This window comes from Vicugna pacos, chromosome 1, assembly GCF_048564905.1.
Source record: "Vicugna pacos chromosome 1, VicPac4, whole genome shotgun sequence".
NCBI classification, from domain to species: domain Eukaryota; kingdom Metazoa; phylum Chordata; class Mammalia; order Artiodactyla; family Camelidae; genus Vicugna; species Vicugna pacos.
In genome coordinates this window covers 35,816,959-35,834,979 of record NC_132987.1, presented here as the reverse complement: position 1 = coordinate 35,834,979, position 18,021 = coordinate 35,816,959, and the positions used below count along the sequence as shown (strand labels likewise).

Sequence of the window (18,021 nt, the reverse complement as noted above, 5' to 3'; positions counted from 1 at the left end):
TCATGGCAATGATCAAATGATTCAGAGAAGCAGTGCCATGTCTAACAGTAAGAACAAAATGATTACCTGACTCTTAACCTCATGTGGACCACACTTACAAATTGGAAGTAAAACCACAATCCCTAGCACTGTTGGTTTTCCACACCTTCACTTACGTACTCATTCAGGAACTACTGCTGAGGCCTCCTGTACACCAAACCATCCTGCTCGGAATCAGAAATCAGCCATCAGCATTCCAGCAGGCCCCTCCCTCAGGGTGCTGACAGTCCATGAAATGATAAACACCGAACAAATAACCACACAAGTAAATATAACTGGCCACACTGTCATTAGTGATGTAAAGCAAAAGAGGGAGTTCCTATTGATTGTTCCAATATATTGTAGTTTAAAAAAAACTATAATGGAAAAGAAGGAGATAGATATATATATATATATATATATATATACACACACACACACACATATATGTATATGTGTGTGTGTGTGTGTGTGTATATATATATATAACTAAATCATTTTGCTATACACGTGAAACTAACACAAATTGTAAATCAACTGTATTTCAATTAGAAATGCAAAAATTGCACCTCTTGGGGAGTGATGAAAATGTTAGCTGTCTTGATTGTGGTAGTGGTTTCATTCATGTATACTTCTATCAAAATTCTCAAAGTGTACATCTGAAATATGTGTAGTTTACTGTACAGAAACCATACCACAATAAAGGTGTTAAAAAAAACTATACTTCAATTTAAAAAAAGGAAAAATCTAAAATATCAACTTTAAAAAAATAAATAATTTATGGGATCAGAGGAAACATCCCAGAAAAAATGGTGTTAAGCTAAGACCCAATGAACAAATTAGAATTTTCTGAGTCCAAAAAATACATAGATGACTGTTTAGGGGGGAAATAAGAGTAGAAAAGACCATGGTGTTTTTAAGAAACTGAAAGAAGAGCACTGTGGGTGGAGCTAGCAATCAGAGTAAAGGAGACTGAGGGGCAGATGAGGGGCAGATGGTGCAGGGCTCAGACCTCACTAGGGGTCCTTGCTCACCCCAGTGGACCAGGTCCTTTCCACTTGGCTGGGCCAGACAGAAACCCAAGCCTAGGATAATTATCCTTCCTGTAACCCCAGCCCTGTTCAAACATAGGAATTGTTTCACAACCTCTAATGAGAATAATGTATGGCCAGGTTCTTTGAAAGTTACCCATATAGATAGGTGCACTCAATTAAATTGTAGTATTTCGTCTTCATTACTATAATTAAGGCTGATGGAATGGAGAAAATCATATTCAATCTGTTGAATTTCCTCTTTGAAAGAACATTGTGTTTGTTTGGATGAAAAACTTTCATAAATGACTTGCAGTGGGGATGAAGGCTGAAGGCCAGCTTAAGCAGCCAAAACCTCTGTCTAGAAAAGGAAGGAGAACAGAGATGAAAAGAAGGGAGAATGAAGGGATGGAGGGGAGGCAGAAGCAAGCAAAATGGTCAGTTTCAGTTCACTGCGTATGTCCCACCTTCCTCGTGATCCCCAAATGCCTGATGTTGTTACAAGGGAAATCATAAAGGGCAGTGCCCAGCTTGGCACACAGAGCACACAGCAACCACCTGCGAGGACACCAGGGGCAGGGAGGCTGCCCCTTACATGTAGGCAAGATGTACATCTTGGTTAGTTTAGTGTAAATACTGGCAGGCTGGACCTCATGGAAAAGCAGGGGCTTAAAGGTGCACAAATGGAGTTTGACTCCAGGTTCTACCCTTCTCAAGTGGTACAACCTCTAGAATTACCTAAAACTCTCTGAAACACAATTAAATCATCCAGTGACATGTAGTAACATTTTTGACATTGTCTATTAAAATTAGAAACAACGAAAGTGCTTAACAGTTCTTGGCACATAGTAGGTAGCTATTATTATAACTGAACTAATGAGAGAAGCTGGAGATAAAATTTCAAAAGGAATTTCACCTTTGTGAGCTATTAGAAATGTCTGCAGACTTCAAAACACTTTTATTTAGAAACTATAAAATTAGGCTTGTGGCTTTTCAAGTCTAGATTTATTCTCTACATTACAATAGATAATACAAATGTGATGTATGCAATGTGTGTGTGTGTTCATAGGGCCAAAAACTAAAAAATAACAAAGAAAAACAAATAGTTTGGTTTGAGCAGGTTCATTTGCATTTTCAAGTTTGTTTAGTGTTGCTCTTATGTTAGCTTTTTAATTTAAAACAGTGCTTTTGAAACACTGGTAAAGCCAGAACAAATATCTATGAACCATAGAACCAGGATCCTATCAGCTTCAGAGTATCTCACAAGGTAGGAAAAGACTCCTCCTACAGCCAACAGGAAAAACAAACACAGTTTATTAAGCATTTATCCTCTTCCAGGCACCACACTGAGACCACATACGTGTGATCTCATTCAGCTCTATTGACAATTCCATGAAGCTGGTTTTATTCTTCTCTCGTTTTACTATTTGGGAAACTGAGACTTAGAGAGGGAATGAAGCTTCCTCAAGGTAGGACCATGATAGACTTAATATTTTGAAGTCTCCAACACTCTGCCCCACAGCAGAACCAGTCAGACCAAGACATAGGAGTGCCCCAGGCAGGCTGACAACTTGGCACATCTTCAAAAATATTAGAGAAGAGGCTGAGCTCTGAGAACAGCCCAGCTAGCTCCACCAACATGTAAAACAAATGCCCTGATGTGCCAGACCCACAGCCTTGGAAGACAATTTAGCAAGCAGTTGTGTTTACTTGACCGCCTCCCGGTACCCCCAAGCAGCCTGCCAGCCAGACATGATACTAAGAGAAATCCTGGTGCATGTAATTGTCTCAGTCTCATTAGATTTCCAAAAATGTTTTGGCAACCATGAAATCTTGGTACTCTTTTACCCTTCAATTTCACCTCTGCATAAACAGTGATCACATTTCCCAAAAGGTTCCTGCCATATGAAATGAATGAAAACCCTTAATAAGGATACAGAACTCCTGATTTTATAACTTTAAATTCTTCCGGCAAGACAAATATTTACGTGTAATTTTTTTTTTCAGGGAAGCGTGGATTTGAAATTGACATTCTGATCTCACTTCTACCTTGAATTCTCTGCTGCAGGACATGTGAAAACTGGAATGTATTACAATAAAAGTGAGAGTGTATTCATTAAAGACATCTGAAATTTTGGAATATTTAACCATGATGTTCAATGGAGAAAATTGCTAGGCAAGGATACAGTGTCACCTCAGAATTTCAATGAGAAGCAAACTGAATCCTGCCTTGATTCTCCACCTCACAGACTTCCCATTTCTTATCCTAACTACAAATTGCACTCCCAAAAATTCATCAGTCAGCACCCACCCTTAACAGATCACAGAATTTTCATTTACCCTTTCTACATTAGCCGTTAATGAAAAGACTGTGTAATTGGAAGACCTACCAACCAGTGTTGGGCCTGGTCTCTGCTCTTATCAGCACCATCCTGTAGAACTTTCTGCAATGATATCAATGCTCTGTGGTCTGCGCTGCCCCATACGGTAGCCACTGGCCATGCGCGGCTACTGGGCACTTGAACTGTGGCTAATGTGACTGAAGAATTGAATTTTTTAATCTCCTTTAATCTTAATATTTATTAATAGTCACACACATAGCTATGGCTACCACACTGGGCAACAGAGCCCATGTGAGTGCGTCACAATGTTATACACAGCTTGTCCTATTCCGATGACAATGTAGAACCCCTGGGGCAATTCCATCACCAGTTCACCACCTCTCAACTCTAAGGATGCACCAGTGAGAAATAGGGTTTTGTGCATTTTCAAATACCTGGCTTTCCGGTCTCTCCATGTTCTCCTTTCTGCCCTGGTACGGATGAACAACAATCACAGCAATTCAAGAAGAAATCAGCCGTATCAAGAGTGAGGTTTTCAACGGGGAAGAGTGTGGCAGCACCAAAGGGCTCCGGGCTTGGTTCTGCCATTTCAGCCACTTCTGTGAAGGGCAGTTCTTCCGGAGGTTTCCCACTGGATGGCTTCGGGCCCTTTGGCATCTCTTTTCCCTCGGATTTCTTCGTAAATCTGGTATACGGGGTGGTCTTTGCTATTGTGTCCATGCCAGCAATAGCCAAAATAATTAAAATGATGCAAAGCCAAGAAAACACCCACATGTTTGAGGCTGGAAGAAAGATACAATGGGAATATGTGCACATATGACATGAGAACCAGGTGAAAAGACTAAGTGATGCAGATATATACTCAGATGAAAGAAATACATGTATCTGTATACATATTCATATGAGTATATATCCTTATATATGATTCATAGATTCATACATAAATGAACCATAAGAATGAACAGTATGAAAATATAAAATGATTTTTTGTAGTTTATATGTAAATGTATGCTTGAATCACAATAGAATATTTTATTTACTTAAAGTATTTATCGTAAGGAACTTCCTGCTTCAGTTCTCCTTTGTGGTTGCTTTCCTAGTGCTACATGGACTAAAATATTGTTCTCAGTCATTCGTATTATCTTGCCAAATAGCAAACATGAGCTATAATAAATGCAACATGACTTAATAGCTCATATACCCAGTGGAAAGAAATATGTATAAAATCTCAACTGACCTCACTCAGATTTATAGGAATCAAATACATTTGTATTAGAGGGAGATGAAAAATATTGAGCTGAATAGTTTATTTCAGCAAACTCAATTATTTCAAGAAAATAAACTGGTAAATAGTCCTTAAATCTACTCAGGATTATGGTCTTGTTGTGAGGGCAATCTTTTAGAATCTGTTGTAATAAATGGAGGGAGAGAGAGAGAATAAAAAATCATAAATTTAAATATATGCTAGGTCTTTATGGTCTTCACATGTCATTTAACTCTCCAATTCTTTGCTTTACAATTTGAGTTTTCTGAAAACTCACATTTATCTTTGTATTATTTTAATGGGGCAAATAGTGGTTATTCCGATTAAGGCGTTTATCAATGTTCAAAGTGATGGGATATAAGGTTCTCGAAGAAGTAAAAGTTAGATATTTCATAGTATTCCATTCCCCAGCAACTCCCAGCAATCCAGCGGCTGCTAACAGATAGCATCTGCTAACAGATGCATGATTTCTGATTGGAAAAGGAAGGAATGATTAGGATAAATAGTGACAGAGTAAAGAGAATGGAAATAAGGAAAGTAATAACACTTACTATTTATAGGGCCCCTGTTATGAGTAGCTATGTTACATTCATCAGTCCAATCTGTTCTCTAAACAGCTCTGCCAGGTAGATGACTCACAATCCCTCACCTTCACAGATGAAACAGGCACCAAGTGGTTCTGTGCCTTGCTCAAGATCACACAACCAGTAAGTTATTAATTCAGAACTTAAATCCAGGTCTGTTTAATTTTAAAGCCTTAATCCTTTCCCACAAATCATGTGGCATTCATAGGGATGAGATTAAAGAACAATAAATCCAAGGGTAGGATCAGTGGAAGAGCTATGAAGGAGACAGACATAAAGCAAAGAAGACAAGAAGGGACAAAGGATGCTATATTTCCAAAATCATATAAAGATCCAAAAACACTAACTTTGCTTCAAGTTGCCTTTGCTACCGTATTCATCCATTCAATCAATATTTACTGAATATCGACAATGTCACAAGCACTGAGAAATTATATGTGGTGACATCTAATAATATATACTAACCCATGGCGTCTGTCCTCAGGAGCTGACAATCTAGTAGGAAAGATGAGAAACAACAAAAGCTAAGAGGAAAGTGTGAAGGGCAGGTGATTACGTTGCATACCCCTAAATACAGATCTCACACCTCAAATCCCTCTACCCCTGCAAGACTGCCCACACAAACAGGGCTACTGTGTATCAGTCAGATGACAGAAATACTCTGTTTAAATATAAAATAATATAGCTTTCATTTGTTCATACAACTGCATTCAATGAAACATTCATTTGTTCCACACATATTTATTTGAGTGTCCAAGAAGTGCCGGGTCTGATGCTGGGTCATAGACTATAAAGACAAGTAAAACCCAGCCCCCTCTCTAAGGATCTTGTTGCAGTAAACATCCAAATACGGCAAATATCCAAAGTGCAAAGTAGTCAAAGTGCAACATCAGTAACTTAAGTTTCTCACCACTCTGCTATGAGAATAATTCAAGGTTGCAGAATGGTGAGTATTAATGCTCTAAGACATTGCTTTGTTCTCTTAAACAAATGAGGTTACATGGGAAAATAATCCTTTTTTCCTTGCTAAAACAAATCTGTGTTATTCTTTTATGCATACAAAGTATTTCTGACCCTGGAAACATGTTATGATAGCCCCTTGGTAAACCATTCCTGAGGTGGCAAATAAGAGAGCGCTGTTGGGAAGAACATGATAGGGGAAGGACATAGCTCAGCAGTGGAGCATGTGCTTAGCATGCACGAGGTCCTGGGTTCAATCCCCAGTACCTCCACTAAATAAATAAATAAATAAACCTAATTACCTCCCTCAAATAAATAAATAAATAAATAAATAAATAAATAAATAAATAAATAAAATTATAGAACATGACAGCCAGAGAGAGGGTATAGCTTAGTGGTAGACTTGCATGCAGGTACTAATTGTTATTGCAATTACATCACAATATCACACACGAGCCATGATGAGCCATGCAAGGTTAGATTTACTATACCCACATAATGTATTATAAAGCTGAGGCACAGAGAGGTTAAGTAGTAGATCACAGGGTTAGTTAAGCAGTGGAGCGGGGATTAAAACCTAAATCCATTTGACTCCAGAGTCAGCCGATGCACCTCACACTGTGACGTGCTGCCTGGGGATTAACCAGTAATCAGAGATGCTGCAGAACAAACTGAGTTGGACCCTTCAAGGAGCTTGACATTAGGCCCTTCAGTGGAAGAACGTGGTTTCCCACAGACAGGAAATGGGAGCTTAATAGGAGACAGGAGGAAAAGGAGAGATGAGAAGTCTGGCTCTGACAGTGGAACATATTAGTGTGGGGCAAACAAAGTTTCAGAGGGGAACGTAGCCCATCTGACAAGAGGATAAAGGACGACAGAAAGGAATGAGCAGAGTTAACCAATATAGGAAGGTGCTCAGTGTCCCTCTTTGAGGATGTGAGATGTCCTCATGAATGTTTTCCTTGCATTGTGACTTCCTGCTTCCTGATGTTAAAGGATAAGGTAGTCAGTACTTTAAGACTATGAAGAGGCTCCCCAAGAAATTGTAGTTAAGGAAAACATGATGCCCTTTGAAAAACAATGAAGCAAGAGTTGATGGCAACCTAACGACGGGGCAGAGACAGTATTTCTTTTTAATGGGAATTTCTTCAAGTTTGTGTAAAAACATAAAACCTAGTCAAAGAAAACCTCCACAATGAGTCAAGAAAGTCAAGGCTCCTGACCAAATTTTAAGTCACTAAAACAATCAAACATAAGCCAAATGCTAAGTCTGAAGTTTAACAGGCATAAATCTTAACAGAGGGGTTAAAAGTAAAGATCTAAAAGGAGGCTGAGGTCTCCAATCAAACTAAATGCAGTTAAAGCCCTTTTTCTCATCTTGAAGGTTGCCTGGACTTGTAAATATGTCAAGAGCAGAAAGTTAGGTCTCTTTCGCTTCATTCCTAGTACCTAACATAACGTCCCCAATGTGCCTAGCGTAATATGTATCACATAAATGTTTGCTAATTTGAAATGAAGTAAATGTAGTAAACTGCATTATTATCTCTAATTTTCCACCCTTCCCTGAACTCACACTCTTTGATATATGGGTTTTGCACCGTTTCCCACAAGAGAAATGAGGTCTATGCTCTCCCTTGACTTTGAGTTCAGCCATGTGACTTTGGCCAGTAGAACGAGGTGGAAGAGACAGGGTGCCATTTCCAAGCCTAGGTCTCAAGAGCCCTTATATGTTTCCACCTCCTCTTTTATACATTTCCATCAGAAGGACATGCATGGCCGATCTTGCTGGTCACAGAAGGAAGGTGTGAGACACATGTGGCAGAGCTGCCCCAAGAAAGATGCCCAACCCTATCACAATCTTGATGAAAGTCCCCAGCTGATCCACAGAGACATAAGTGAGCCCAGCTGAGACCAGTTGGGGCCAAAAATCTAGATCAGACAACCCTCACCCATCCCACAGACATGTTCCAATTAGCTATTGCTGTGTAACAAAACACCTCAAACTTAGTGACTTAAAATAACCATTTACCATAGCTCATAATTTCATGGGTCAGGAATTTAAGCCTAGAAGTTTTCAGCTGGTGCATGAGCTGGTCTGGAGAGGCTTCACTACAAATCCAGTGGCTCAGTAAAGGTAGAAAAACGCTGAGCTCATCAAGGACAATAGTTTCCCTAACATGCTAGTCTCAAAAGAATCAAATTTCTTCAGTCATCAGTTTTCTTCAATCACAGTTCCCAAAGAGAGTGCTTCAAGAACATGGAAGCTGTCAATCTATTTAGGCTGTGCCTGAGAACTGACACCACAACACTTTCACTGACTTCTACCAGTTACAGGAGTCACAGAGGCTAGCCAGACTCCAAGGGAAAGGGCATAGACCCCATCTCTCAACGGAAGAAGAGTCAAATAATCTTTGGCCATCTTAAATCCACCACAGACACTCAAACTATAATTTGTAAGTCATGGAATGAGTTTGGGAAAGATTAGGCAGCAAAAGCTAACTATTACCAACAGTTCCAGCCTAACACTGTATTTGCTACCATCAAGACAAAAATGACTGAGCAGCTTCCAGGTAGCACCATCTCACCTCTACCCAGCAGCAGGCATCCTATGTGCTCCTCCCCCTCATCAATTAGCCCCCATAGTCCTGGAAGTTGCACCCATTGAAAGTTCTTAAGCAGGAGCTGGGCCACCTCTTGTTGAAGTGCTCTTAGAAGGGATCTTGAAGATTCTTCAAACTTGAGTGCCCCTTCTAACCTTGAGAGTCTACGACACGGTTTTATAACAGCAGACATTTTTTCAACGTATGAAAATTAGTTCATACCATAATATTTCATTCTAAATACAGGAAACATTACATTTCTTTTAATGATATACTCTTCTCTCTCATTAAGACAGTGTCTATGCTTAGGAGGACATTCTTTGAAGATTGGTTAGCTCTTTTCTCAAAATAAGTTAGGTATTTATACCAACTAAACAATGTATATTTGTAAGATGACTGGTATGTTTTATGCTGAGGTTAGGACCATGGATTGTAAAGAAATGTAGTAACTGACTAGCAAGTAATTTAGTATAAGTACTAAAAGCCATTGGCTTTGTAGACAGTGAGTCTTGAATACAAGATTCAGGTATTCTATTTACTAGTTGTTTGATTGGGAGCAAGTTACTGTACCTCTCAGAGTCTTGGTTCCTTTTTTCTAAAATGGAGATAATAATAGTAGATACATCTTATACAGCTATGAAACTTAACGAGATAATGCATGAAAAAATCAGTATTTCAGACTGTAATAAGTGCTATGGAAGAAACAAATAGGGGTATTTGATAGAGTGACAAGGAAAGATTGTTTCAAACAGGTGTCTAGAGAAAGCCTATCTGAGGAAGCAGCACTTAATGTGACAGGAAAGAGCACTAACGAATCAGAGGAGCCAGTCTCAGGAAGAGCAAGGAGAAGAGATTTCCAGGAAGCGGGTGTGCCTTTGATACAAGGGAGAGAAGGAAGGAGGCCCTGACTATATGGAGAGAGAGACTGGCACAGTCACCTGGGACGCACTTTGTAGGGAGCTGTGGACCATCATAAGGATTGGGGGCTTCTTCAATAAGCTATAAGAAGTCTTCAAAAGCTAAAGCAGGGGAGAGACCCTGGCTGTTGTGTGGAGGATAGTTACAGGTGGGACAAAACAGCAGGCAGTAAAAGCAAATGAGAGCTGCTGTCGTCCAGGCAATAAGAGATGAGCGTGGCTTACAACAATGTGTTGACATTAATTCACAGCTAAAAGATCAGCCCATTCTGGAAAACATCCGTTACTTTAATTTCTCTCTGAGAAGTGCATCTTCAACCTAGTTAAATTAGGATTTATATTTTGACTCGAGGAGGTTTCTTAGAATTGTGGTTTTAACATATTACTTTGAGAAAATGAGGATAAGAAGAAAGCAAAGTATGAATCTCTGGGTGGAAAATTCCTGAAGAATATGATTAATAACTATTTTCCTTCAGAAATACAGGGTGAGATTTAGTTACTGGTCAATGTTTTAGTCTAAAACATACAACAAGGTTTTCGTTTAAAATATATATACTTTAGTTCAGACTACACAAAATTTTCAGAGACAGTTTTGCACTAAGCAGCACATAGACACAGAAATGCTTGCATGGAAATAGTGCTTGTTAAATTTTGTCTCCCTGGGACCAAAGTAATTCATCTCTGGCTTCTCTGAGTGGATTTTACAAGTAAAGTGAGATCTCAGCCCCAACTTCAGATATAATAGCTTGAGTGAGATGAACTGAACTGGCCTGAGGGGCTTCCCTGTGTTGAGGAACAGGAGGAAAAGACTCAGTGTTCTAAGGCACTGGAGCCCTAGGCAAGAAGGATGACTTCGGGGCTTGTTCCCAGGATGTCAGCAGCCCTCTGGGATCTTCCCATTTAAACAAGTAAACGGAAGTAGAGATGAAAGTTAGAAGCAGCAGCCAAGAGGGACCATTAACATCATACTCATTTCAGGCACGTTCACCCCAGGGAAGAAGGTCCCACAACAGAGCATAATATATAAGGATGTCAGGAAAAAGAAAACAAGCAGAGAGAGTTGCTGCCACCACTTTCTTCTTCCTTGAGAGCTGCATTCATCAAACAATTCTCTTTTCCTTTTTAAGGCACCTGGTGTTGAGCTCTCAATGCTATGCATCCACGAGGGTGATTAGGGAGAATTTCCAAGAAGCTGTCTTCTCCTGCCCTGATGCTTCCAGCTGACCTTCTCCTGCTCAGTGTTAGAGTTTGTTTGCACATATAACCCCATGAAAAGGAAGGAGGAGAAACTCTGTAACTACAGAGTCCGATTTCCCACCTTATTTTTTACGGGCAATTCCAGGGTGGCTGTAATCAGTTCTGATAAGTCTTGCTCATTCCTTCCTTTGATAGAGGCAGCAAAACCATCATCATTTCCATTAGCCAGTGGGAGGCTCTTTCTCCCAGAGTGTTGAAATAAGTGAATCCTTTACAATTTTATGAAGCACCTTGAGTATAACATTGCATTCTACCAAGTTAAATGCTTCTTGTACTTAACAAGTGTGCAGTAAATTAAAAACATATTCTTAGCATTTTTCAGTTAGAGAAGAGGGATTAGCTTGGGTTCAAAGTCTCAGACCATTAAAAACAAAAAGTCCATCGGCAAACATGGACCTTTTTCTCCCTCTCTGCAGACCACCACTGTTTCAGTCACTCCTCTTCTCCTCCCACTCTGTCTTCAATCCAGGGAGTATGACAGAAAGTGGAATGTTCCAAGCGGCAGGCGAGGCCCATGGCACAGCTTTGGGTGCAGAAAAAGAACTGTACTCAGGAGGGCGGGGACCCAACACGCTAAGGCAGGCGAAGTCATCATGCAGGTAACTGGCTGATGGAAAAGCAAACTCACCCGCACGGACGAGTAGACCGGGAAAAACGTACCTTAAATTTAGGCATGAAAATTAACCCTGGCCCTACATCTCCCAAGCCTCAAAGAAATCTTTAAGGATGGTACTAGGCAAAGGCAATAACGAGATTATTATAACTCTTTTTTATCTTTTTTTATTCCCTTCACCTGAATCTCTCTGCTGTAGTGGGGTTTTCTTATACTAGGGAGAGAGAGAGAGGAGGTAGGAAAAGCCACAGTGTGAGTGACTGGGTGGACAAGGAGCCAGAAGCCAGTTTTGCAGGCTGAAACATCCCACTGATTGTAAAAGGCAGCAGGTAACTGCGTGTGACCAGTGGGGGAGATGCGGTACGCGGGAACTCTCTGTACTTTCTGCTCAATTGTCTGTAAAACTGAAACGACTCTAAAAGATAAAGTCCATTTACTAAAAAAAAGAAAAAAGCACTGGGGTCTGAACATGATTGATCTGTTCACTCATTTGTTTATTCGTTGGTCCTGGTGGCAGTTCAAAATCTATCAAAGTTGCTGCTAAAAATCTGAATTTAAAATTTAACTGATGCCCATAATTCATCTTTGTTAAGTTTCGGCAGGTTAACCAAAATCTATGGTAGAGCTAAACTGGGTTCCATGTGAGAAACGTTTTCCATGAAGAAAAGATTTGACTGAGACTTTTCTACTTCCTTGACATAAATTATTTAGACACCCATTAAAATAAGTATAACCAAACCTAAGCAAACCGCTTCACTTTTCTGGAGACCAAGCAGAGTGTCTGTTGTGGGATGGTCCCCATTAGGAATTATCACGGAAAGAAGTAGGAGCCAACTCACTCCTGCTCCATCAGGTCCACCCGAAAATTAGCTTCCCTGATGGGGAGGCTCTGGAGAAGCTTCAGGACGCAGAATCTAGCAGATTGGAGGGTTTTAAGGAAAAGGAGTTTATCTTTGAAGCAAAAGGTGTTTTTTGGATAACATGATAGATACGGAATTTTCATCACTATCAGCTTATCTTCTGCTGAGAGCCTTGCTTTTCAGGGTTGAAAGATCTGTGTTGATCCTTTTATCAGCTTACTTAGATGCTCAGACAAAGGGAACTCAAACATGAAGTAAAGCAACTAAAGACATGGCTTTATTATAAAAATATTTCCAATTACCAAACTTCCATTTGTCTTTCATTTCTGCACTGTTAAAATCTTCTTTAAAAATCCAGAGTCCCAAACCTATTCCACTGCTCTGAATGTCTTATAAACAAATATTAGGAAAGTCAGAAGTTTGGAGATGTCAACAGATAGTGCATATATCCCCAAAGACATCATGGACTCTAAACTAGTAGCCAAGCTGGTTAGCATCTTTGATCAAGGTTACAGCAGGCCCATAGAAACATTTTAATCAGAAGTTACCAGGACAAATCAATCTAGGCCTATAGGAACTGGAGTGGGTTCTTACCCTGCCTCTAGTCCTCAAAAAGTTCTTGAAAAACCCTTAATCACTCCTAACCACTCATAAAGCTGTGGTCACTGACCCATACCATTGACCAAAAAAGGCAAGAAACAAAGTAAGATACAGGCCACATTGCATTTTTCTGGGTTGTGCTAACATGCTGATCCTAGCACTTTTCTGCTTTGCTCTGACTCCATAATTTGTCATTCGTTTCCAAGACTTCATCATGGATCTAGATTCTGGTAACTCCATAAAAGTTTGTCAAGAGCCTGGGTCACCAACAGCTTCAAAAGACTCAGGGCAAGTCAATTTACTATGGGGGCTCAGTGTCCTTATATTAAAAACAATGAGTCTGGCCTAGATGAGCCAGTGATAAACCCTTTTCTAATTCTGAAGTGTTTAGACTGTTTTCTCAATAAATCCTGGCTAATCATACCACTTGAGACTTAAATATCATTACATCCTCATTTTGCCACCTGGTCTGGGGCCGATTCCGGGGCTTCAGAGTCAGGTCATGGAAAGCTCTGACTGTGGCAGTGGCTCTGGAAGCCCCTTTAGAGGTCCACAGCTCTCTGAGGGAGAGCTGAGAATCCCAGAATAACGGGCATCTCTGATAAGCATCAGGTTTGGTATCAGCCCAGAGAAGAACAGAAGAGAGTCTGTCCCTGAAAAAGTGACCAAGAGGTTAATGCTTCCCCTGAAAACCAGCAGTCACTTCCTCTTTGAGGATAGCTGTGCTATTTAATACCCCAGAAGACCAAGGACAAAGGATGGCATTGTGTAAGCACTGTAACTTAAGCAATTAGCCAGGTAATGGTCTGTGGGGTTCATTACAGCAGAAAGTCAATTAAAATACTTGGAAGGAGATTATGCAAAGCCCTCAGATTTCAAATCTTATAAGCTACCCAGTAAGACTAAATTATAGTAAATGTCCTATCTCTACAGTAGATATCACATAAATGAAAATAAAGTTTCTCTTCTAGTATGGACTCATGCTCAATAGCTCATCAATCCTAGAAATTTAAAAAAGCAGCCAAGTGTCTAGCTTTCATTCAACAATAAAGGATATGGGATAAAGGATGTCATGTTTGAATTGAGTATCTTCTTTCCTACCTTTGGTCTAAATAATATTTTGTATACCTCTAGTTAATAATTGTCTTTTAAAGATTAAAAAATACAGCAATTAATTTCATTTTGAATTTCTGCCAGTGGACTTAAGGAGGAAGAATGAGTGAAATGTGAATTTCAGAAGGAAAATTATTTCTTAGAAAGATCTTTAGATAAGATTTCTTCTGTTTAATGACTTGTGCCTGACTTCATTCTCATAGAAACATAGTGTTTCCTTTTTTCTATAATGCAGATACGTTATTTTAAAACTAGACTTCTTTAAACTAGAAAATAAATGAGAGTTCTTTATGAAATTTCAAAAATTCAAATACCATCTAGCATCCAAATAGATGGCCATAATGATTTGCCCTAAACACTGGTAGAAATATAAAAATTAGTTCCTGTCCTAAAAGCCCTCAAGTTTAAGCCAGTGGTTAAGTTTTATTCATGAATTATAAATCCCTTACAGAAGGGAGTAAAAATAAAATGACCAATAGATCTAGAAATGTAATGTTCCACTAATTCTATCATAAGAAGCTAAATGCATATTAAATTTTTATTATTATTCATAATTGTTCTGTAAAATACCACAGGCATAACATATTTTTAAAAGCAAAATCTCTTCTCCTTACCAGATAATTATGATAGAAACCACATTTTTAATACCACTACCTAATTCATCTTAACTGAACATATACCACAGTATTATAATCTAAACAAAACTTGATTTTTAAGACCTTCATCTCTGAAAAGGGGTTAAATATTATGCAGAACCAAAACACATAGCTCTACCCCCGTAATGTCAATCTATTTTAATCTCCCGTTAGAATTTATTTATTCTACTTATCTCACAGATATTCACAAACTTAGTGACTTTTAAATTAAGAGTGATTCTATACTTCATCCCACAACCTTCCATATTTCAAAAATCGATTCAAAAAATAGATTTCACACAACAAAAACAGACTTCTCTCAACTGCACACTTGTATCATGTCTATTATATTCTTATTTCCTTGAGCCAAATTATAGCAACACAACTTTTTTAAGCCTAGGATCTTATTGCAAAAGGTCTGATGAAAGATAAAAAAAATCAATATTTGCAATCATCACCCACCTTATGGATATCTCCTTATCAGTAATCCCTCCCTGGATGGCACATAGGAAAATTCAGTCTCCTTCACCATTAGACAGGGGTCTGTTTTATTCCTTTTGAGATTTGCCCCACCCAATGAGAGGTGAGTACCCTATGATGAGGGGAGTGGTGACTTTCTGACTCTGAAGAAAGGCTCTGAAATCTGATGAAATGCAAATATCTTGGGAATATTCAAGTCTTAGCCCTTCACTAGCCTGACCATGTCTGCCATTCCCCTTGGCTCACAGGATTATCTTTCATCCTAATACTTTAAGGCCATGGCACCAATGTGGCATACAACTCTCCTGTTTAGTAAATGCCACAGTTCTCTGGAGGATCTCCACTGGAATCTGTTATTTGGGCAGCATTTGGGTGTTTAGAGGCATCTGCTTCCACTGTTGAGTGAGTCCTCACTGCAGGACAACTATCACTTGGGTGACATTTCTGAACAAACCCATCCTCCCCACCAACCTTCCTCTTTACTGCATGAGCCTGACACCCACTGAGGATTGTAGACTTGTAGATTCCTGGCCAGGTTCATTTCTAAGAAGATAACTTTGTCATATTATTTGGGACTTCAATAAGATGTTCTCAAGAACTCATAAATTACAAAAGCACTATTGGTCTCTTGATAGAGAATTCATTCAGCAAATAAGCAAGCAAGCTTTCATGAGAACCTATCAAATGCCAGACCATGTTCTAGATGCTGGGAATAGAACAGGAGAAAGATTGACAAGGTCACTACTTTCATGGAGTTTGTATCCTAATGGAAGAAACAATCAAATATTAAAGCACAAAGATGTAGATAAACAACAAGTTTCTACTATATAGCACAGGCATCTATCATCAATATCTTGCAGTAACCTAATGAAAAGGAATATGAAAAGGAATATATGTATTTACATGTATAACTGAAATATTATGCTGTACACCAGAAATTGATACAACATTGTAAACTGACCATACTTCAATAAAAAAATAATAAAACACAAAGATGGAAACAGTAAATATCATTTATTAATAAGCCAGTAAGCATTATGCACAAACTAAAGCAAAGTGAAATGATGGAGAATGAGTGGCTTTTTAGATCGGGGGCTCAGGGAAGGCCTTTCTAACAAGCTGACATTTAAGCTGTTGCAATTTGAATGACCAAGGACCCATGGAGAAGGAGGAAATCAGAGGATAATGCAAGAGAATCCCAAGTGCAGAAACTCTGAATGAAAACAAGCATTCGACTATAAGTGCAATGCAAAATAGATCAGAACAGAGCTACAAAGGAAAACAAATTAAATCCCAGCAAAATGGTGATATGAGTGAAGATATTAACATATCTGAGACAGCGGCTATAGAAGAAAACCAACAAAGCATAGAAAAAGGAGCCTGTGAGGCACAAACAGAATTAGAACCCATCCAGACAGGCCCAGGGAGCCTCAGCCAATGAAGACTGCAACATTCCAGTCCCATTGGTAACCTGATCCCCATTAAGAGCTGATACAGCCGATTAGCTTAACCAGAAACCATGAAATATCTGATTAATGTAAATCCTCTCCTTCTGATTCCACACTCACCAAGCACTTCCTCATTCTGCCCTCAGGGAGAATGTGCTGATCATAAGACTTCAAATAATTCCACCTAGTGACTGCTCATGGTAAGTTACAAAGTGGATTTCCAATTATTATTTGGCTTCCCCTGTAGCTTGCTGGCCTGGAGAAAATGTTGTTGCCAGGCTGATAGAAATACATCAGCCCATGTGGTTATATTTCTCATTATAAATTAATTCTGAGAGATACCTGTCTCTTCCTCATTTTAGTGTTTCTGGAGTCCTGCTCACTGCTGAATATTGACAAATGCAAGTTTAATCAAGCCAGGACCTAGAGAATCCCAGCCCAGTGCCAGCTGGCCTTTCCTTGGCAGCCACAGCCTCCTGATGCTGAGGCTGTTATGTATCTATGGCTACCACATCTTCACCTAAAATGCCTGATGAGTTTCCCTGGGCATGGTAAAGAAAGTGACTGCCCTGAAACAAGCAAACAAGCATGCTGAAGTCCACCTTTGGGTTTACCATGCTATCTGAGATCCTTGGCAAGCAAGTATCAGTTTTCTGTCTATAAAATGGAGAAGATGGTCTACTCTGGGGCTTTTTCCATAAGTTTTTAATTACACAAGTAATATATAAATACATTTGCCCTTAAATGCACAAAAACATTACAGGAAACAACACCCCAACTGCTGTCTGCTGTTCCTCAGGTCCCAAGGTAAGCACTGTTATTACATATGAATCCCTTCCAAAAAGCATTTACATCCTACGTCTCCATACATAAACCTCCCCATAAAATATAGTATTGTTTGCTTTATGTCTAATAAATAGTTCCACATGAGTATATCTTGCTCTGTAACTTGCTTTCAATAAGCAATATATCTTGGGATTTGACTCATCTCCATAGGCAGTGTGTGAATAACAGTGGAAGATGGCTTACAGCTGAAGTAATGGTTCCATGACTTCCACAAAGGTCGTTTCTTGGGTTACTTACATATCTTTTACTCTCTAAATATCTAAAACTATAATACTGCTTGGAGTTTAAAACACCTTTACCTAGCAAAACTGTAACAGTTATGTTTAGATCTCCTATATAGAAACGGAAGTAGGTATTTTCCTCACAAATATAATGGAAGTAAATGTAAACCTAGATTTTTCAACATCAGAACACATAGCTCTCCCTTAGTCTCTATAATTATTGCATAACATT

General features: G+C 39.2%; 1 protein-coding gene across 6 annotated transcripts in view; it reads right to left on the bottom strand.

The window, feature by feature from the left end:
* Positions 1-18,021, bottom strand: part of OTOL1 (otolin 1) — a 164,044-nt gene that overhangs the window by 5,150 nt on the left and 140,873 nt on the right. For all 6 annotated transcript variants that reach the window (XM_072960243.1, XM_072960298.1, XM_072960367.1 and 3 more), the window contains one exon: positions 3,826-4,173. In XM_072960243.1, the coding sequence (XP_072816344.1) occupies positions 3,826-4,165 (340 nt within the window). In that variant the 5' untranslated portion in view covers positions 4,166-4,173. The remainder of the gene's footprint in view (positions 1-3,825; positions 4,174-18,021) is intronic.